General features: G+C 41.5%; 1 protein-coding gene across 6 annotated transcripts in view; it reads left to right on the plus strand.

The window, feature by feature from the left end:
- The first annotated feature begins 19,942 nt into the window (after positions 1–19,942).
- MACROD2 (mono-ADP ribosylhydrolase 2) overlaps positions 19,943–23,318 on the plus strand; it is a 1,034,078-nt gene continuing 1,030,702 nt past the window's right edge. For 2 of the 6 annotated variants that reach the window (XM_064146159.1, XM_064146160.1), the window contains exon 1: positions 19,944–20,188. In XM_064146159.1, coding sequence (XP_064002229.1) covers positions 20,143–20,188 — 46 coding nt within the window. In that variant the 5' untranslated portion in view covers positions 19,944–20,142. Of the gene's footprint in view, positions 20,189–23,318 lie in introns of all 6 variants that reach the window. The other 4 variants (XM_064146156.1, XM_064146158.1, XR_010302823.1 and 1 more) reach the window with 3 other exon arrangements.

Here is a 23,318-nt window from a genome sequence, read left to right on the forward strand (position 1 = left end):
CTTGCACTTTGCATCCTTCAACAGATTAAGCTCCAGATGGGTTTCAGTTTAAATGTAACAAATTATTTTAGACAGATTGAGCTAATTCCAAAGCCTCATTCAAATTATTCTGACTTCAGCAGAGGTTTTAACATTGATCTTTACAGATGATTCTTGTTACTTGAAGAACCAGGAGTCAAAGAAAAGTGAAAATAAATTCTCACACCAACATAATTGTTGCTGAAATTCCAAAAATGTGTGTTTACTACTACATCCCTGAAACGTAGTAAAAGTATTTATTCTCAGATTAATTGTTGCCAGCAAAGCAAATCAGGCTCTCCTGGACCTGGTATAGCTGAAATGGAATATTCCATTTGCAAGCAGAAGTAACTTGTTATGTTCTTCAAACTGTCCATCTCTGGTTTTTGCCTTTCTATGCAATTTTGCTCCTGAAAGAATGTGTAATCATCCTTAAGAAGACAAAATGTCATTGTCATTCAGTGTTGGTGGATCTTCCAGGAAACAAGTAATTTCCTAGCATTAGCTTGTACTGAATATGAAGTTGCTAACTATAAATATTCAACTGATTTCTGAGTAGGCGCTAAAATGCTGTTTGGTAGAGATGGTTTGGTGCTCTAAAGGTGCAGGGTCAGAAAATTCCTTTGCCTCACTAATCCCTCTGACACGTACTGCAGCACTGAAAATGAATGTTGACCACAATGGAGACCAAAAATCTCTGCATTTCACCACTAAAAGATGTAGAACACTTAATATTTTTCCTCTAAATGTATTGCTACCTTTCAGCATGCTGACTGCACATTTTTCCCCAACTTATTTATATAATGAAATAATCTATACTTTTATTTTTTAAAGCCTTTTTGTAAAATGCATAATCCTCACAAATGCAAATTAAATAAGCAGTGCTGAATTGGGCTCACATTCAAAAAAAGCCCATTCAATTAAAAGTTTAAGCAAATGCTCAAACAGTTTACCATATGGAAGTGCCTTAAAGCATGAATTCATAATTAACCCTGTATGAGATTTACATGTGAACTGGGAAAGCAGGTCATGTTTGTAGAACAAAAATGTCAGCTCAAGTATAACACTTCACAGAATCACAGAACCTTAGAGGTTGGAAGGAACTTCCAGAGATAGAGTCCAACCTCTCTGCCAAGGCAGGATCCCCTAAGGTAGACAGGAATGCATCCCGGTGGGTTTTGAAAGTCTCCAGAGAAGAGACTCCATAACCTCTCTGGGCAGCCTGTTCCAGTGCTCCTTCACTGTAAAGAAGTTTCTCCTCTTGTTGAGGTGAAACCAGTATGTTCCAGTTTGTAGCTGGTGCTCCTTGTCTTACTGCTGCAGATCACTTCTATTTACTGACTTGATTCTTTGTCTTCCTTTGCAGTGATAGTAAGGAAGATGAGACTGGGGAACACAGTCAGCAGGCAAAGAGGTATTCCCATCTATACCTATGATTTACTTGCTCCTCATAGTTTTTTGATGCATGCATGCAAATGTGTTCATAGAATCATAGAATGTCAGGGGCTGGAAGGGACCTCGAAAGATCATCTAGTCCAGTCTCCCTGCCAGAGCAATATCACCTAGAGCAGATTGCACAGGAACACATCCAGACAGTTCTTGAATATTTCCAGAAAGGGAGACTCCACAACCTCTCCGGGCAGCCTATTTCAGTGCTCTGTCACCCTCACAGTAAAAAAAGTCTTCCTCAGGTTCACATGGAACCTCTTATGCCTCAGTGTCCACCCATTGCCCCATTTTTATACCGTACATGTAAAATGAGAAGCAGAAATGACCTTTCACCATTATTTCTGTGGTGACGATCCTCATGTTGGTGCCATTAAACTGTTCATTAATATTGAATTATCTACAAGGGACATCTGGAGTGGACACAATATAACAAGTAAAAGTAGAGGCAAGTGAAACTTGAAGGTTATGCTCTAAATTTTTCAGAGACATCTGTTTCAGAAAAGCTTTGTGCTTCCATTGTCTTACACTGTCAGCATGCTTTACGCAAGACAAACAGCATGTGAGGAAATCAAGTGCTTACAGCCAAGGCTGTTAACTTGTAGAGAGGTTGTGTCTTACATTCTTAATCTTTGAATTTCAGTCAGTGTGTCCTGGATATGGGAAGAAAATAAATTATGCACCATTTATTGCAAAGCCATTTTTATTTTTGAGGTATGCATACATTTATGTGTGTTTCTAGATGTTATATATCATTCATGTAGCAGTAACTGAAATAAAATGTCACACAACTCTCTACTTTCTTTCTTAATATAGAGACTATAAATTAAACAGTCCTGTTACGTTGCTGTGTGAGATACTCAACTGTATTTGCAACATTTGCTAAGACCAAAATCCCATAAATAAAACATCTAAGAATCCAGTTTATCTGCTTTTGAGATGGCACGAAAGCATTCACATATTGCATGAGCTGAAGGAATCTGGGCTTCTTACATGAAAGGGAAGTAGGTTATAATTGGTAGCAGCAAATGCTGTGATCATCAAGAAAACATATACTGTATGCATTGACTTTTAATAAACAGGAGTAATGGACCATTCTTTGTTTAGCAGAAGACACTTTAATAAGTATTTAAATATCCTGCTTTATTAGTGCTAAGAGTTTAGTACTAACAGGTATAAAAGCTCCAATGTTGTCTATGAAATATCATATGTAATGTTAGATTTTAAAGAAAAAAGGAAAAGAAGGAGCAGCTGTGTAGTAAACACTTCGGTCTTCCATTTGTTACTGTTAGTAATTTTGCATCTGTGTTGTCTTCTTTTTTTCCCCTTGAATTGTTTTCATTCTAAGAGCCCACTCTTCCCCAGACTAATTACATTTAAGCACCACAATTATTTCACCCAAGTCAACATTTTTCTCTAATTTGCAGCCCTGGAACCAAAGCATGTATCTCAATAACTAAATAAATCTGATAGACTCTTTCCAAGTATAATACCTGTCAAATGCAATGCAAATACAATTATTTTGGGGGGCTTTCTCTAAAGACATGGGTTGGTCAGAGTTTATTACTTGGTAATGTGTTGTGTTTCCATTTATCTACTTAAATACTAAGCCCTAGGCGAAGCTTTTGGGTCACTGGGAGGTTAACACAGAATCACAGAATGATAGGAGTTGGAAGGAACCTCTGGACATCATCTAGTTCAACCCTTCTACCAGAACAGGCTGCATTGGATGGCATCCAGGTGGGTTTTGAATGACCCCACCACCTCTCTGGGTAGCCTGATCTAGTGCTCCACTACTCTCAAAGTAAAGAAATTCCACCTCACATTTAGATGGAACTTCCTCTGTTCAAGTTACATAGTCCTGGTCACTTGTAGCAAACCAGACTTGTAGCTCAGGCACTTGTGATTAATGTTTGCAGATCTAGAGGACTTGGCTGCTGACCATTCATCTAAATGTATGACATGAAAGGCACTGACGTTAGAGCTAGAGTTTGTTTTGGAGTAGTGTCCAGGATTTCTTTGGCAGTTATTAGTTTTGCTAAGATATTGTCAAAGTAATATATTTAAAAGTAAAGCTCTCTTTCATTATGTGCTGGGTTTTTTTTCTACTTAAAACCACTCTGTATCTTCTTTCCATTACTGTCAAATGTCTCTGACTTAAAGCTGGAGATACCTTTTTGTGAGCCACTATAGGGCTGTGAATTAAAATTCCTTAGGTAGGCAACTTTTCAAGAGAGAATAACTGAGATCTAGTCTATTGCTGCTGACATAGCAGTCTTTACAAACATTACAGACACAGTGTGAAATCTCTTTTTTCTTAAGGATGATTGATCCATCTCATGCTAATGTTGCACATATTTGGTGACATCCTTCATTAGGTACTTTAAAGAGTTTTACACTCCTGATCAAGGCACATACAATCCCACAGAAATTTTCTCACACTACTGTTTCACTTAGTGTAAGTGCCATGGACTTCACAATTGCAAAGGTTTTCTAAATGCTTATCTCACTGAATTTCACATCAGCCTGGCCTGAATTACCCATGTCTGAAAGCTTGTGTCAGGTTTCATTCACTGCAGGTCCACATAGCATCTGCTGGCAGCCCTGGAGGGATATGCAGATCTAGTGAAAATAGCTATATGCCTTGTTCTATTATTGCCAGAATTTGACCTATAAGAAACCTTCTTTTAAGCCAAGAAACCTGATTTTAAGCTAAGGAATCCAACATCTATTTAAAAAAAAATTCTTTCCCATATATAACAGCTGACTACTGAAACATTTCAGTGGTTTCTGATAGGAATTCTGTTGTTTCCTTCTCTAAACAAAAGATACACCAAATTTTCTGCTTCTTGAGTATTGTCTGTGGCTACTGATACAAATCAGTTAATGCCCTGCATTGTTACTTCGTGTTTGGAGCTCTATGTGTTCTACTTTTTCTTCCAAAAGAAAGAAAAGAGATGCTCCAAAGGAGAATCTTGTAATTCTTTGAAGAAATAAACTTGCAGCATCCTTATAAAAAATTCATCACCATTTGCAGTGCAAGTTCTTCTGTTCAGGCAATCCCTGGTGCCATTTTGGTTTTCCCTTTCAAGGTATTACTTTTTCAGTTGAAACTTGGCATAACTTTTGAAATGGCCTTTATGACCATTAAGAAAGGCACAAGGCACTTTTGTCTGTAGCAGCTACCCTTTGGGACACAAAACCTGTTCAAGTTTTTCTCTAATCCTGCTTGGATACATCAAGAGGATGTGATGAGACTCTCAGTATCAGACCACTTTGGGCAGTTTTATACAGTTTACTTATATTGGGCTGGCACACAAAAAATACCAAAACCCAAAAAGGTTGGGATAATACAAACATTATAAACTTGTAAATCTCACTGCTGAATCATTGCAATACTTAATGTGAATAGCAAAATATGAAACTGCATGCAGAGGGCAATGGCCAATTAAACAGAGAAAGGAAGGCAGAGACAGATCTTGTGTGAAGGTGGATAATACACACCAAAAAGTCTGCTGGCAGAGTTCGATCAGTAAAGGAACATTTTGGTAACAATTGATGCTACTGGATTATCAGTCTAAGTCAGTTGTAGTAATAAGTCTTCTTGTCTCTGTTTTGGAAGGATAGTGCAGAACTAACCAAAAAAATAAAATTCAGTAGGATTTCTAAGTTCAATCTTTTTTTACATTGGGTTCAAAGTACTGCTATGTGTGCTAGTTTGAAGCAAGCTGGAATGTTTTGGTGAGAAGAACTAGATTACAGGTTGTAAAATGAAAACAATGGTGATGTCTACTTTGCTCACAGTCTTGCTGAACAAGAAATGAAAACATTAGATAACACATACATTTTTTCTCTCTCTTGCTTGGGCTGCTGGCTGAGCTGCATCTCTCTAACACACCCACCACTCACCTTTGCTTCTTAACCTCTTGGCCAAACCTCCATTCTTCCTTGGGACTGGGGTAAGGTTGAGAGGGGCAGGGGGAAGGTGTTGGGATGGTTGAGAGCCCCTCCTGGGGACTCAGGTTTCTGGGAGGGGAGTTGTGTTTCTGTATTACCTTTTACCTTGTATATTTCTGTATATAACTGTATATACTGTAAATATCTGCTTGTATATTGTGCTAGCTGTAAATATAAGCTTCATCCATATTGCCAGAGCTGGCTGAGTCTAGTCTGGGTGATTTCTAAAGTGTGGAGGGGCAGGGAACACCCAAACCATCACACTATGTTTTCCGTTTTCCGAGCTTTCATTCTCCTATTCACGATTTGCATTCTACTGACCTCCTTAGTTTAGTCTTTAAATAATTGCTATTAGACTAAGATCAAACTATCTCATCTTAGTATTATAATATTAATATGCTGTGTTGTTTTCAGCTTGGCAGTCTTGTTCAAGAATGTACATCATTTATATTCAGGTAAGAATTTACTGCATGAAGAAGTTCAACTGTAGCAGCTTTTCTGTTTTCCCCAGAATGCTTTTCACATTTTAAACATGTAACCATTCTAGATCACCTTTTCCATAGCTGGTGTAAGTCTATTAAAATTGTGTTTGCTCTAGGCAATAAACCAGCCTAAAACTGAAATATACTGACTGTGACCCTTTGGAAAGATGTGAGGAATTTATCAGAAGAAGTGTTGCACCCCTTCGGCAATGTCACAATTAATTATCCTTGTGACACTGTGTATCTAGCACATATATTGCCATCAACTGGCCAGGGTGAACTAAAATGCATTCTGCTATTCCATATTTCATAGAGAAAGTATTTTAAAGTTAAACAGAGATTGTTATTAGAGAAAAGGAGAAGTTGTGAATAGCTGTTACAAAGCTCCACTAAGGCAGATGTAGTCAGAAATTTCTAAGTCCACTGTGAATTTCAACTTCTCACAAATGCTACAGTGCATAACTTGTGATGGTACCTTAAGCTGGGTGTTTAATCAGAAAAACAGAAGTAAAAAAGATAATTTACCTACAGATAAATTGTAGTTGATCACGTGATTGTTTAAGGTCAATTTTACCTGCTGCATCAAGATATATGGCTTAGTGTTAGAGGACTACTGATAGAGAGTTGTTCTGTCAGCTCTGCTGGAACTAACCTCATTACTCTTGGCTTCTTCCCTGAGGCTATTTCCACCCCATTTTGTACAACTAGAGCAACATGAAGGGACTTAAGTTTTACAGAGACTTTAGTCTATGACATGAACTACTAATTTATCTCTCTTTTTTTTTCCCCCTAAGTATCTGGCTTTTCTTGTACAAGAAACTCGCTAAGGTGTCCAATTAGATTGTCAGAACGAATCTTTTATTATTAAGGTCTGAGAAGACATGTTCAAGGTGGGGTATTTTTTGTGTGTGTGCTTTCAAAATCTACTATGATTAAACAATATTTTTTGGTAATATTTTACATTATTTAATTTTTAGGGTGAAGTTAAATATGCGAACAGCAAATGAGGTCACTGTGAAGACCAGAAATTATTATGAACGCTACTGCTATCTTTAGAAAGGTAATTAGTTGGTAGTGATAACACCTGGAAATATTAGAATACATATTTCATGCACAGAAAGCTGTTACTGTTTCACAAACTCCAGAAGTCTTCATGATAAGCAGAGTATTTTTCTATTTACCGTACTATTAACGTAACCAGGGAAGTTAACATCCTTTTCAAGTGCAACTGAAGCAATGTCCAAAACCCATAACAATTATTTAGTAAATGAACACTGGTTTCAGGTGGACCGTTAATTGATAACCTTGTTTATTACTCCACACACAGTGCATCAGCAAAAAAAAGGTTCAGTCTAAAAGGTTGAGTCTCCATCAGGAAAAGACTAGCTTATGGAGAGCAGACTGTGGTAATGCAATTCGGAGATAAGAACCTTCTTTGATACAGCTTCTTATTTCACATGAAAACATTGAAATGTGACTGGATTTAGGCATGAAATGAGATAACATTTCAAAAACTATTCACAAATGACATCTGTAGGATATTGGTTTGGAATCTAAATATGAACAGATGCAAAAATAATGACCACTTCACAAATGCAGTTGTACTTAAATACTGTGGAGCAGCTCTAGCTGAACTTAGTGCATTCCCATTTCCACTTGGTTGATAGTTTAAAAAATTGGACTGATGTATCAGTTTTGGAAATAGTTTTCAATTTCTTACCCTACCAGCTGCAAGATACAAAACATCATATGCTGTTAGAGAATCACAGATCATAGCATGGTTTGGGTTGGAAGCAACCCTCAAGTTCATCTACTTCTGACCACCCTGACATGGGCAAGTACTCTATCTACTAGATAAGGTTGCTCAAGGCCTCATCCAACCTGGCCTTATGACTGTTTAGTTTTGCCAATAATGATATATTTCACCACAAAAGTGATATTAAATAATAATTGTAAGATTTTTATTGAATGTTGCAATATTCAACCATCACACGAGAGAACACTTACTGTAAGAAACAGTTTTTCAGATGCCAGACTTAAAAATTACCTCTCATTTTTTCTACTCATCTCAGATGCTCACTGCTCACAGGTATTTACTGACTACTTACCTGCTGGCCACCAGCTACTAGAAAGATGGGCAGACAATGAAGGATGGTTGTGGCTCAGCTAATTACTAGTAAGTCTATCTGTAGAAAGATGAGTGTTTGTGGGAAGAAGTCTCATTTCTGTCAAGTAGTGGTTATTTACCAAATTCATTGCAGATCCCTCTACACCTTTCTGAGCACATGGCATAGTGGCTCGACTTGCTGCTGTGAAGTGAAGACTTAGCATCTCCTTCTACTTCTGGTCATTGGGGAACACAAGGCCATGGCTGAACAGCCAAACTCAATGCTGGTAGCTACACTCTTAAATGCATAGGCTTATTTCCTTAGCACCTTCTGCACATGTAAGCTTCTCTGTGGAAGCTGCCCTTCAGAGTCCTGTTTCAATTCTCTTCCCACTACTCTGGTCATTTCTAACAGCTGTGGGTGTCTCTGAGGCTATCAACTGATCTCTCATTCCTGTCTGCAACTTCCCCAAGCATTGTCTCTGTGTTCAGATGGAAGTGTAACCCTCTAAAGTCAGGGCTCAACAAGAAATATGCATTCCTAGAAGTGCCCCAGGAGAGCAGCCAGAATTACTGTCATTGCTTTGTAATCTTCCAGTCGTGGCAGGCTCTGCAAGTCATTCACAACACCGAGTATCAGCCATGCTGCACGCTGAAGGATGCCCACATCCAGGAAGTTTGGGATGCCTGCAGTAACTGACTTTCACTTCCAGCTACTGCTTAGATACAGGAATGTGAATGTGTGTGCTCCTTTCTGCCAAGCTTGGCCAAATTCATTATTGTGGCACTTAGGTGACATTTAAATTTGATTCTCAGCTCCTGATGGCCTTCACAGCATTGCTTTGGGTCATGCCAGGTACAACCACAGCCTGCCTTGAGCCTCTGAGAGCTGCTTCCAAGGTAGCCAATGCCCATCTCCAAATGGGTCCTTTCACAGTGAGTGCATGGGACCACTGTCTATCTATGCCACCTTTAAATGATTGGGTGGGTGCAGTCTGCAGTGGTAGCAAATCCCTGGGCAAATTTTCCAATTTACTGAGAGATAATGTCCCCATTTATAGTGACTATGCAACTCAGTTTGTGACTGGGTTGAAGAGACCCAACCTTCATCCTGATAAATTATCCTTTGAGATGCATTTACTTGTTTTGAAACATTATTATTTTTTTGAAAACCACAAATAAATGTTTTCTGCTTCTGAAAATAAACAAGCTATCAGTAAGAGGGTACATGTTGTTATAAAAATGTTTTCTTTCTATTCAAGCAGGATGTATCTGGGAGACAGCCTTTCTTCACTTACTAACCAGTAACATCATTCTTTTTTTCTTTAGAGATAATTCTAACACCTTAGTAACCCTGTAGGTTATTATATTAAAAATAAGAGATTAAATTCTAATGAGCACATTACGGACCTCTTATTGAAAGGGCTTCCAGGAAGGCATTGGTATAAGAAAAAAAAAGATTAATTTTCCAGCCTGTAACAAAAGGCAGAATGTGGTTATCTAGCTCTAACCACCTACATGAACAACCATAAATTACAGAGTTTCCCAGGTTAGCCAGCTGTTTATCTCCTAGATTGCTATGCCTCAGCAGGTAGAAATCCTTCATTTTACCCAGGATGGAGACTTTGCTTTGTATCAGCTTTAACTGTACTCCCTGATGCGTACAAGTGCTGATGGCTTTGCAATAAAAAAAGGTAGCAGAGTCTTTATCAAACTTATAGATAATCCATACAAGAGCATGCACAATGCAAACACCTTCTGCTTTACTGCACATCCAGAAAATGACCTGGTGGGAGGATGACAGCATTGTAGTGCTATGGTGATAATGCAACCAGATCGTGGAGATCCTCAGAGCAGAATGGGCTGTGACAGTCATTATACTGGGTTCGTAGCAGCAGTGAGATGTTTTCTCTTCCCTGCTTTCTCAAATACCGTTAGCACCTAAGCTTCAGATTCACTGTAGTAACTGCAATTCTGTACCCACAGTAAATAATTCACTCTGAGTCAAAATGAAAAGACGTTTTCCTGGTAAGTTCAGTATGCGCAGCATAGAGTTCACAGAGTTACAGAATGATAGGGGTTGGAAAGGACCTCTGGCAGTCTTTGAGACCAACCTCCCTGTCAGAGCAGGTTGCACAGAATGGCATCCAGAGGAGCTTTGAGTATCTTTGCAGACTCCACCACTTTTCTGGGCAGCCTGGTCTCCAATGCTCTATCACATTTACAGTTCATTATACAGTTCTTGACCAACTCAAGGTGGGGAAATAAAACCAAAGCCATTTCCTATAGATCAGGAAATACTTCTGGATTATGGTTTATTACTTAGAGGATTAGCACTGAATTGGGCACATTATGAAAAGCCATTAATATACTGGCATCAAAACAATACAGTAAGGAGGTAAAACATCCATTAAAGTTAAAGATGATGAGTAATATAAAAAATGAAAGTTAGAATTAAGCCATGTTCTAAGAATTGTAATGCAAATAGTCCTACTTTGCTAATATGCCATATGAGATAATGTCAGTGGTACAGTAACATGCTATTTAGTTACACAAAGCAGTAAAATCCAATTGATGGGGAGGACATTTTAATTACCAGCATTCGAGGTGAATATTATTGTGAATCTCCTCTAAAACCTTTACTACCAAATTATGAACTAACTTTTTCCAAGTGATATAATTAAAGTAAAAGCAGCACACACAAACTGTTAGGATATCCAGGTGATCAAAGGTAAAGTAGTTATTTATATTACGTTACTCTACTCCCCTCACACCAAATTACCTGGAACAATTTGGTTGAGAAGGTGGTAGTGAAGTGTGTATGGAGTATACTGCATTAAGATGAAACTAAAATATAAATAAGATGTAGACATGTTTTTGCAGTGCTGGAAGTGTGAGTTCTATTTATAGGAGATAAAAATAGAGTATACTATGAGTAGGAAGGTGAGTAATAAACAATATGGAAGGTTAGGTGAAGCAAACAAAAGGAAAGAGAAGACAAGAGTAAAGTAAAACTAAACAGAAAAATAACCTGGAAAATAAATTAACACATCTTTTTCTCATGCTGGACTCCAGATGAGTGAAAAGAGACAGCTCTTTGCCTAAAAGCCATGCAATCCAACATGAAGTCCAAGACAACATGCAGAATGAACATAATGCCAGAAAGGTACAGAGTAACAGTGATACACTCATAGTTTGGTGCATTGTGATACTCCAGCTTATGGAACTGAAAGTCTTCAAACTATTTCTTAAAATCTTGGCTCTAGATGAAAAAGCAAGAAGGATGGTAATAAACTCCAGCCAATCCAGGAGGGGTTGGGACAGGTTGCCCATGGGGGCAACCTGTTGTCTGCCATCTCTGGAAGATTTCAGGACCCAGCTTGCAAAAGCCCTGAGCCACTCTGATGCAACCTTGCTTTAGCCAAAACCTTGGACTAGAGACCTCCAGCAGGCCCTCCAGCTAAGGTGAGTTTGTGATTCCTTAATTTTGTACAAGCTATGATTCTGTATGCATCACAAGCACTATCTTGCTGACACTAATTAGCAGATGTACTTTTGCAAATGAAACACGTTTTGAGAAGAAAATTTGCCTCAGATCTATAAAAGGTGCACAGAAATGGATTAAATAGGATAATGGAAAAATAGAATTAAATAGGTTGATGGATAAACAGAATCAATTAGAAACAATGAAAATAGATAGCCATGAATAAAGGGCATCTTTTGGAGGGGAAAAATCCAAACCAAACAACATAACCAAACAAAGGAGAAAGATAGAAAAACAGAGTTGAAAAAAATAATTCAGTTACTTTTTGTTATGTATGAACAAAGCATATTTATAGTGGTACAGTTCCACTGGTTTTGGTGATGCATGATATCTGTTAAAAATAGCAAGATGTGGAACACTTCCATTCAAGATAACCTAGCTTTCCATCAATAACTACCTTTGCACTGTATATAATTTTAAAATTTAGGCTTGTCTTTCCAATTCTTAAATCTTTTATCTACTCTCTGTACTCATTCTTTCAACCCCCAGCCATATCTCTTTTTTTCCCCTTGTCTGGCTACAAAGTTGTTGTGAAAGAAATACAAAACACAGATAAAATAGCAGAATAATGAAAGTAGATGTCCCCTCTGGTGAGATTCAGATTTACTCAGCAGAGAATCTGTGACTTTCTTTCATTTTTGACACTTGAAAGTTTTCTTTAATAACATCATTTCAGCACATTTTATACAGTCAGCATGTTAGATTTCTTTTAGAAGTACTCCCATCTTTTATTGTTTTTAGCAACCAACTAGTTCCCAGCCCAACCAATCCCAGTTGCTCAGCTGTTTGCAGGGGATTTGGCAAGCATGGCATGTTGGAATAAATCACTTGCCTTCTGCCCCTTGCAGTTTTAAATTACAAATCAAAGCAGAGGTGTAGATGTGTGCAGTGACAGTGGATGAATCAAAACCACAAAATGCAACTGTTTACCTTTTCTTCTAGTCACCTCATGAAAACCTTTCTAATGCCAGGATGTTGGTTTTCTGAAAGAAAAACAGCAATCATTTAAGGAATTTTACAATTTGGCAATATTTTCTTACTGCTGCAAATAAATACTGTGCTTTCCTCTTTCAGATCTGATCACATTTAATTATCTTTTGTCCTTGCAAAGCCACTTGATGAAGTGAATGTCTTGATTACATGAAGGTTGTACACAGCCAGCAGAGGTCAAGTTCCCAGCGGTCATATAGTACGTCAGCAGTGCTGCTTGAAGTCAGTAGAATTACTTCCATGAACTTTTAAGTCTGAGCACATGGTTAAGCCCTGCTATTTTTTTTTCTTTTTCCTTTATTCTTTTGTATTGAGGTCACTTTGACTGTTTCATTCTATTTGTGCTTACAGTCTCCATTTTTTACTGAGGACAGTGTAGGCTGAGGAGAAATTCCACATTTTCAAGTGGCATACTGAAAATTCATTCCCTGCTTCTAAGTTTCCCTCTTTATTGAGTGCTTTCTGGAATGCTTCTTAGTTTGTTCTGATAGACAATGACTAAGACTGAAAAGTAGTTCTGTTTCCAGAGGCTGGATAAGGCTTGTGCAAGCACTGCCATCACAATTAGAATCATAGGATCAACCAGGTTGGAAGAGACCTCCAAGATCATCCAGTCCAACCTAGCACCCAGCCCTATCCAGTCAACTAGACCATGGCACTAAGTGCCTCATCCAGTCTTTTCTTGAAGACCTCCAGTGATGATGGCTCCACCACCTCCCTGGGCAGCCCATTCCAATGCCAATCACTCTCTCTGTGAAGAACTTCCTTCTAACATCCAGCCTAGACCTCCCCCGGCACAACTTGAGACTGTGTCCCCTTGTTCTACTGCTGGTTGCCTGGGAGAAGAGGCCACCCCCCACCTGGCTACAATGTCCTTTCAGGTAGTTGTAGACAGCAATGAGGTCACCCCTGAGCCTCCTCTTCTCCAGGCTAAATAACCCCAGCTCCCTCAACCTCTCCTCATAGGGTTTGTGTTCCAGTCCCCTCACCAGCTTTGTCACCCTTCTCTGGACACGTTCCAGCACCTCAACATCTCTCTTGAATTGAGGGGCCCAGAACTGGATACAGGACTCAAGGTGTGGCCTGACCAGTGCTGAGTACAGGGCAAGAATAACCTCCCTTGTCCTACTGGCCACACTGTTCCTGATGCAGGCCAGGATGCCATTGGCTCTCTTGGCCACCTGGGCACACTGCTGGCTCATCTTCAGCCTACTATCTATTAGAAACATCTCACCTGTGGCACACTCCCTGGTAGCTGGGACCAGGGTGTCAGTGTGACATTCCACTCCCAGTTCCACTGAGTCATCTCCAAGCTGCAGTACTTCTTCTGTCTTCCTGTTTTTTTCTTCTCTGAAATAGGAATAATTCCAGGAGCAGAATATAGCTTCATTCTAGATCAACTGGATTTTTTGTTACCTTGTATTTTCACTCTTCCATATGATGCTGATCCCAAAGAGGAATCTGGGTTGGACATTCCTGTCTTTCTTTTTTTTTTTTCCCTGGATCTTCTGCTACACATAAAAAATCAGGTCTGTGAGGTTATTTTGGAGACCCTGATAAGCCACTTCCTCCTTCACCTTTGCAAATGTGGACAATAACATTCCCCATACCACAGAATTCAGGCTCAGCATGTTGGCCACTCAATAATTACAAGATGCATCAGCCTGACATGGTATACATAATCACACTTGATACTTCTGAACTGTCATGTGGTTTTGGGAATTCTGCAGATGTACATTGTAAGCCCCAAATGTGTTAGGATACTACTGTGTTAGAACAAAGTTTTACAATATAGTTGACCTAAAATAGCTTTGACTTTAAAGGAACTCTAACAAATTGAGTAAGTCTATATCAAATGCTAGAAATCAGGATTCTCTTAAGAATGTGTCCATATTACATTATTTGAACAATTATCTCATATTGGTTTCATGATTAATTTCTTTGTTACCCAAAATGACCACCTTACAAGGGGTCATAAGGTTATACCATACAAGTACAACCCTAGTGAAATGAAATAGCATGTGTCTGACTAATTATAAAACAATACTCATAGTAAATGATACAGACAAACAGATCAACAGTACTGAAACATTTCCTCTTTGCCTGAGTAGTGTGGCTATTCCATTATTTAATGGACCAAAATGTATTTGCCTGACAAAATGGATTAAAATCATAAAGACATGAGAAACACACAAGTATATGGCCTTTCATCTTTGTCTCCAATCACCCAGCAGGATGAATGGAGCTTGCAGTTCCTTCCTCCTCTTTAGCGCTTTTGCCCAAGGCAGCAAACCAGAGACATCACAGGTAAGGGTTTATCAAATGCTTGTAGTCAGTTAACTCCCTCTCTACCTGTCAGCAGGCATAATTTCACCAAGAGAACCTTGGCCAAGGTTCTGCTAGGCGTGCTAGTGGCTTCGGAGCTCGGCAGATAGGATGTAAATGTTAAATGCAAGATAGATGATGTGCATTTTATGCTTTAAACACACATGAGTGTATCTGAGAGAGAACTTACTAATAGAAGGTGACATTTTATCAACGATATTGTGGAAGCCTTGTGAAAAAAGCTCTGAGCATTTTTAACATGTGATATGAATGGACAGGAGGAAAGACTTCATGGCTAATGTACAAGAGCTCTAAGTCTGCCTTCCAATTTCCTGTGGTGGAAGTGTGCACTGGCATAGGAATGAATCAAAATCAACAAAAGACCATGCATGGCATATGGAGGCAAGTTTTGATAAGTGAGAATGATGATGGTTGAAATGTATTTATATTAAATATAAATAATTTATCAGCCCATTTGACATTTTTATATTTTTCTTTTATTGCTGTAATAAGTGAATTTGCTTTATCATTCTGAAATGATGCAGTTAAAAATGTACCTTCGTATAGATAAGGACCTACCCCTTGACATGTGAAACTCCCCATAGTGTTCTGTTGCTTTTTTTTTAATCAGGTACAGAAATCTCAATTTAAACTTAAATTTTCTATCGATTAACTAACATCATAGTTCTATTTTGAAAAGTCAAATATGCTTAAGACTTTTAAAGACATTTTAATGTCATCTTTACCTTTTTGAATGTATTCAATGAAAACCTAAATAAACAGCATAAATACTAATGAAATGAAGGACTGTTTACTCTCATTTTCATATCCTTGATTTATTTTGATTTACGCCATGGCATTTAACTTGTAGAATGTGATAGTTTAGATGTTACACACCCACTCACACTTAAGAAAATCACCCAGTGTGCCAGTTTGAAGCTAGCTAGAATGTTTTGGTGAGAAGAACTAGATTACAGGCTGTGAAAGAGAAACAATGGTGATGTCTACTTCACTCATAGGCTTGCTGAGAGGTATAAGACTAAGAATCCAAACATAGATAAAAGAGTCGCTCTTTGTCCAGGCCGTGGGCTGCATTCCTCTCTAACCTCACCTTCCATCTCTGATTAATCCCCTTTGCTTCCTAACTCCCCTGGCTGATCCTCCAGTCTTCCTTGGGCACATGACAACATCTGGGGTGTGGTAGAGGGGTGGGAGAAGGTGGAAGGGCAGTTGGGAGCCCCTCCTTGGGACTCAGGTTTCTGAGAGGGGAGTTGTGTTTCTGTATTACCTTTTACCTTGTATATTTCTGTATATACTGTAAATATCTGCTTGTATATTGTGCTAAAGTGTAACTATAAGCTTAATTCAATTTCCAGAGCTGGCTGAGTCTAGTCTGGGTGATTTCTAAAGTGTGTGTGTGGGAGGTGGGTAATAACCCAAACCACCACACCCGGACTAGACTCAGTCATCTGGAAACTGAATGAAGCTTTATACTTACAGCTTAGCACAATATACAAGCAGATATTTACAGTATATACAGAAACATACAAGTTAAAAAAAATAATGCAGAAACACAACACAACTCCCAGAAACCAGAGTCCCCAGGAGGGGCTCCCAACCACCCTTCCACCTTCTCCCCACCCCTCTACCTTACCCCAGACTTTCCCTTATGTTCAAGGTGAGTTTGGAGAGTCGGCCAGGGGGGTTAGGAAGCAGATGGATTAGTTAGGCACCAAGTTAGAGAGACAGAAAAGTGCAGCCCAAAGCCAGAGAGCAAACTCTGTTATTTATGTTTGAATTATTGTTCTTATACATCTCAGCAAGCCTATGAGTGAAGTAGACATCATCATTATTTCCTTTTCACAGCCTATAATCTAATTCCTCTCACCAAAATATCACAGCTAGGCTCAAACTAGCACATAGAAGTACAAGAAGCTCTTGAATGTATCCTTAACCAAGACAATTTTTAGGCCCTGGTGAGGCCGCATCTGGAGTATTGTGTCCAGTTCTGGGCCCCCCCAGCTCAAGAAGGACAGGGAGCTGCTTGGGAGAGTCCAGCACGGAGCCACAAAATTTACTAAGGAAGTTGAACATCTTCCTTATGAGGAGAGACTGAGGGAGCTGGGGCTCTTTAGCCTTGGAGAAGAGACAGCTAAGGGGTGAGTGACTTCATTCATGTTTATAAATATGTAAGGGGTGGGTGCCAGGAGGATGGAGCCAGCCTCTTCTCGGTGATGCCCAGTGACAGGACAAGGGGCAATGAGTGGAAGTTGAGTCACAGGAGGTTCCAAATGAACCTGAGGAAGATTTTTTTCACTACGAGGGTGACAGAGCCCTGGAACCAGCTGCCCAGGGAGGCTGTGGAGTCTCCCTCTCTGGAGATATTCAAGAACTGTCTGCATGCATTCCAGTGAGATCTGCTCTGGTAGGAGGGCTGAACCAGACTGATCTTTTAGGTCCCTTCCAGCTCCTGACATTCTATGATTCTATGATCAGTTTGCCATGTCTACATGCCTTTTCCTCTTTTGCATAGAATTTTTCAGTTGTTTTTGAGACTATCAGGATCTGGAACAGTGGAATTCCACTCTTCTCCCTTCCATTCCTTTAGCAATAGAAATTTTTATCCTTTCTTTAAAATCTGAGTCTCAGACCAACCATATCCTTCCTTTCTTCTGGTGTGCCATGCATCCCACACCACAACTGACACACAGAGAACCACCACTCTTCATTCAGAGACCTAAATCTTCTCAGCTTTACTCTGTTACAGGCTCAGCACAGCATTTACCATGATGTTGCCCTTATTTTGGTTAAGATGGTTGATGGTGATCGTAATACTGCGTGTGGGTGCCTTAATGCTAGTTTGGTCCAGCAGTTTGAAGTGAAGCTCTATCTCTCTTTTGGTACATTTATGCACAGGTATGGTGTGGTATTCACTCTTGCATTAATTTACACTTCTTATTATATCTCCAAAGGGAACTCTCTAACCAGCCATTACTTTACCCATATGTTAAATGCTCACTTTACAGCTGTTAGTAGAAACCTCTGTTCTGCCCAGGCTACATATCTCTTGAATGCCATTTTTGAACATTTCCCAGCTTTCCTGCCTTCCTCTGTCGAATGCCACTAGACCTTGCACAGACTAAATACGGCCAGATCATTAGATAAACACAAATTTCCCATTGGTCTCATTTTCACACTCATTTTTTCCACAGAACATCTTAAAGCCTTTAAAGCATTGCTTTAGCCCTACCATGTACACAGCTCACCAGCAAGTGAGGCAAAAAAAAGTAAAATGGAATAATTTTCTTACTGGAATTGGAACATTTGAACATTTCCAGTTTTAAGTTGAAGAAAATCTCATTCACATTTTTTATTTGGTCTTCAATTTTGGTGCTGGTGTAAACATCAGGCTTCCTTTTTGTTTTTGTTCCCCTATTATGCATGTACATACTTTCTTTACACATTTCCCAAAATTTGGCTGTTGTATGACACTGAAGAATAAGTGCAGATGTCCTTTATGGGAAAAGAGTTTCCTCTGTCTCCCCTTCTGGTTCAATAAACATTGATTTATAAAATGTGGAACAGATCCCACAGGACACTAGAATATTCAGTAGCTTGGTAAATATGCAGTGATCTAGGATATGGTTTCAAGTGTACGCCCTGCATCATGCCAGTAAGCTTGATTTAAACTACTATCTCTTTAATGACAGTTTATGTGTTGGCTTCTCTCTTATTTTTGCTCCCAAGTGAGAAAAGTGCACCTGGGCTAACTACCAAAGCACATTAGCCTGGGCAAAGTGAAGAAACTGAGTGAAGACAAAAAATACTGACACACCATCAGGAGGTGGTCTAAGTACCAGTGTTGTAAAAAGGAATCTTAATCTGGTTTTAAGTGGTTAAAAAGGTGAAGAGTGCTCCTTCACATCGTTTGGTACAGTAAGACTATGGATTTTGCTGAAAGGAATGGCACTGTGACCTAAGATTAATGGTAAAAGTAGAGGTGTTTAAAATAAGCAGATGTGATGCTGAGGGACATGGTTTAGCTCCAGTCTTGGTAGAGTTAGATGTGGTTGGCCTCGATGATCCTAAAAGGCTTTTCCAACAGAAACGATTCACCTGCTCTAGGAAGGGCTTTACCCCCACATGGGTAAGAGTGGAGCCAAGAAGATCCGTAGAGCAGCAGGGAAGTTTAGTTGAAGAAACTCTCTTTTTATTTAGACAAAACTTATTCTCAGTATGGCGAACGGAGCAGGACGAAGGGCTGATGTACACCTGCCCCGACCTTCGGTCACCAGGCGGACACTGCCTCCGCTCTGCAGCGGTGCGAGGCGCTCGAAGCGCATTCGGACGAGCAGAGCCTTCCCGCTCCCTGTAACATCCCTGCTTGAACCGGCAGTGGCTCTTGCTTCCCCTCGTCGCGACGCGTCGGGTCGGCTGTGCTTCCCGTCCCGCTGCGGGACCGGAGAACCGCAGGAGACGCCGGCGGATGGCAGCGCTCGGCTTGATCAGCCGAATCGGCTTGTTCCACTTCCCGGGCCCCGCCGCGGCCGGCCTTGGGTCCGAAGGCCGCAGCTCCACCGACCCCCGACGCCGTCTCTTAGCAACGGCTCCCGCCTCCCCGACTGATCGGCGGCGCTCGGCACTGGTCGGCAACCCGGAAGCAGAGCGCGCTCTGCACCGCCCCCCGCGAAGGAGGCGGTGCGAGGGGCGGTGGCGGCGGGCGGGACGGGGCGGAGGTGGGGGAGTCAGCCCGCCCGCTCCCGCGCCGCGGGGGCTCGGAGCGCGGCGCTGCCGCCATCGCCGCTGAGAAGCGCTACTGTTACACACAAGCACTCACCACACCTGCTCGCTCCGGCGGCCCCACTTTTCCCTCGCCCCCCAACACACAAGTCAGCGTCGCACTCCGCCCCGCCGTCGCCGTGCTCAGGCCTGTCCTGGCCGGTGCGTTCGCCGGGCCCGGGCCGGCGACAGCGGCGGGCGGCAGCGGCAGAGGAGGGGGCTGCTGAGCGGCGTATGCCGGAGCCAACGGGCGGCAGGGAGGGGGGCGGGCGCTGCGGGGGTGTCGGGTTAGAGCGAGGCGTGACCCAGCTGACGGGCGCTGTGCGGAGCCGAGTGGCGGGTGCGGAGCGGGAGCCGGCAGGGAGCAGCACCCAACAGCGGCAGCAAACAGCGGTGCGCGGCGTCGGTAAAGGTCGGCTCTGGCGCGGCGACTCATCCACCCCCTCGTGAGCCTGGGGAACCTGCAGCTCAAAGCCGCCGCCAGCCACAGTACCATGTACCCCGGCAACAAGCGGAAAAAGCTCTGGCGGGAGGAGAAAGGTATTGCCGCCCTTACCACCGCCCGCTACCGGGCCCAGGCCCTCTTCTCTCGCCTTTGCCACACGTTGACCTGTGAGGGAGACGCGGCGTGGGGGGGTCCTGTCCTCTTTAGAGCTGCCGCTACCTCTCCGTGGGGTGCTCAGCGGCGCTGCGCGCCGCCCGGGGCGGAGCGGATTGGACGGGAGGGTGCTCCGTGTTCTCTGCCCTTGCGCCTGCGGTCACCCACCTGAAGTACCCCCAGTCCTGTACGCCGGGGACCTACTCCTTCAGGCTACCGTGAGGCGGGGGGATTCCCAGCTTTCAGGATTTTGGGATGGTCTCCCTCTCGGAAAGAGCCCCTCTCCGGGAAGCTTCCCGCCCCCAAGTCACCTTGTGGAAGTATATCAGGCCGAAAAGTTAGGCACATGCCGCGGAAACGTGCCGTCTCGTTTTACTGCCTGTGTTTCCCAGAGAAAACACGCCTTGCTGGTATCGCTGGGGTAATGCCCTGGAGTTTAGCCCACAGTATCCATCAGCTGGGGTGAAATGTTTCTTGTACGGGGTCTCTCAAAGCCCTCCTCCTCAATCAATTTTTATTCCTTTTTTTTCCTTTTTCTTTCTTCCTTTTTTTTTTTTTTTCCCTTAAGATCCCCACCCTGTGTCATGTCAGTTTATGAAACCCCAGTGTCAGGTTCCAGAGCATAAAGCCGTGGCATAAGCATTTCATGCAGACCGTGCTGTTTTGCGATTTGATATTGATCGTGTGGGGAACGATTAGGAGACATTCAAGCAGTGCAAGTGTTATATTTACATCAGTGGAAGTGTTATATTTACATCAGCTGGGAGGAAAGGCTTAGTGCCGGCTGTGTTTACAAATAATCTTGAGGAAGGGAAGAAAACCAAAACCGCTCCAAGAGGTCACATTTAAAGTTTTCTTTTTTCTTCACCTCTGTGACTATGCCGCAAACCAAGAAGGCAGAAGACTAGCGCAAAGGACAGGCTTCCTCCTCTTTGTCTGTGGCAGGAATCGAGTCCACCTTTCTAAGGAGAAGTTGTTGAAATGCAAATAAAGTGATCTCTCTGTAGGTTAGCTGCTCTTGTCAGATTCTTTTCAAACTCGGTGAGTTCTGTCGCATTCATTTCTTCTTTCAAAACTGCCTTTCGCAGTCTGTTTCTCTAGCTAAGGTGAGGCAACAAATTTCTGCCAGATAGTTCAAGTTTCTGTTTTCAATAGAGAAGGTACAGTTGGATTTTTCTCAGGCACTGCTTATGTGTAACTAACTACAACTGCCTTTCCCTGTGTAAGTCTTTGATGCTGTATGCCCTTACCTTCCAAAAATGCAGGTTGTGTGCTGAAAGCTGGTGGGGAAGGGTTTCTGGTAGGCTCTTGAGAATGTTTCCGTTTTCTCCTGTCTAGCATATGAAGTTGAACCTTCAGTAAAGAGGATAGAGTGGAGAGGCTGGATGATAATTGGGAAACCTGAGCTGCAGTCATACTTTTGTTGTCATAGTCAGCTGTGAGGATGGTGAATTTCATCGGTGCTGTGATGTGCTGATGGCAAATCACAGCTCTTGACTGTCAGTGAGATCTTTCTATCCAGGGAAGCAGGTTTGTGAGTACTTGCTGTCCAGAGCTCTGTGTCTCTTTGCCTAGTGAGAATGAACAGCATTTGCCAGTCTTCTGCTCTAGTAACTGATTTTCAGTACCATGCTGATGATGCTGGCCCTGGATGTTTTGAGTGAGTTACCTTCCACATTCGTTACTGTCACTTCTCCTCACCTTGTAAGCCTGTGTGACTGTTCTTAACAAGTACTTTCTTTATTAGAGAGGAAAACTGTAGAAGCCCAACTGCTTCCCTTCCTGCCCAGATTGTACTTTTTGAAACTGCATCTTTTGTGAGGTCTGCTTTTGCCTTTCTGAGGTACCTCTGAACCTTTGTAAAGCTGGAAGTGCTGTCTGGCTGCTACTCTTCCAATGAAGCTCTGAGTGCAAATGTTCTCTACCTTTCATGTTTTGAATAACTTTTTTAATAGCCCTGATTGCTAAGTATTGAATTCAAACCCACTGACAATACACTTGCCTTTCTTAATTACTTTCTGGATAATTAATCGTTGGTCCATACTCTCTCGGGGTGGATGCTGCTTCAGGACATCTGAAGCAGAGCAGGAGCAGTACTGGAGTTGTCAGTTTCTTAGACACAGGATTGCCCTGCCTGCAGACTTTGAAAAATGCCTCATGAAGCTGTAGGCAGAAAAACTGTACTTGGAGCTGAAGCTGTAGGAAGCAACTTCCCAGGAAGTTTGTGTATAATTAAGACTCAGTTTAAGTTCTTGCTGCTAACTTGTGAGAGCAAAGTTTTACAAAACCTTCTTAATGGACAGGAACTTGTGTTTTGAAGGCATGGGACTGGTTATCTAACCTCCTCAGCAAAAGGAACTCAGGCTTCCTCTGTCAGTCCCTCAAATCTGATGCGCAGATACTCAGTCTCAGGTTTGCCTTTCTGTAGCACTTTCAATGTGTGTGTATTAAAAATTTTGTATGCTTGATGGCCAAGCAATGGAGTTAGGTGTATATCTGTTGTGCATAATGGTGCATCATGTAAGTTTCACTTCTAAATACCCAGTTAAGATACCAAGCCTGTATAATGGGAAAAACTTCTTTGTCAACTGAAGAAACTGGCAATACTGTCAAAAATGTCATGGCTTTGAATGAGTCAATGCTCAAAACCTGCTTTTGGTTCTTATACTGATTGCAGCCTGAATAAGCCCAGTGAAAGTTATTTTTATCTCTTTTTTTAAAAAGTTTGATCTGAAAGGCACTTTCCATGTTCAGCTCACTCACTGCTGCTTCAGCTTGATACATTATTTTGCATTCCTGTAAACCTTTATGCCATAGGTAAATAATAAGGGTCTAGTGTTCCCCTGTGCTCCTAACACCTCTTCAACTGTCAAAGAACATAACTGATTAGTATGTCAATAACATCTATTAATGTAAGAACAGTAGTACAGTGCTGCTGGTGCAATCTTAATTAGCCTGTGAACATTGTGATATGCTCTAAAGGCTCACATATACACCCCCCCCTTCCTTTTGGAAAGGGTGAAGCTCTGCATCTCGTGCTGAGCTAATACTAAGCATTGATGAGGTGGGGAA

The sequence above is a fragment of the Pogoniulus pusillus genome, chromosome 7, assembly GCF_015220805.1.
Source record: "Pogoniulus pusillus isolate bPogPus1 chromosome 7, bPogPus1.pri, whole genome shotgun sequence".
Lineage (NCBI taxonomy): Eukaryota > Metazoa > Chordata > Aves > Piciformes > Lybiidae > Pogoniulus > Pogoniulus pusillus.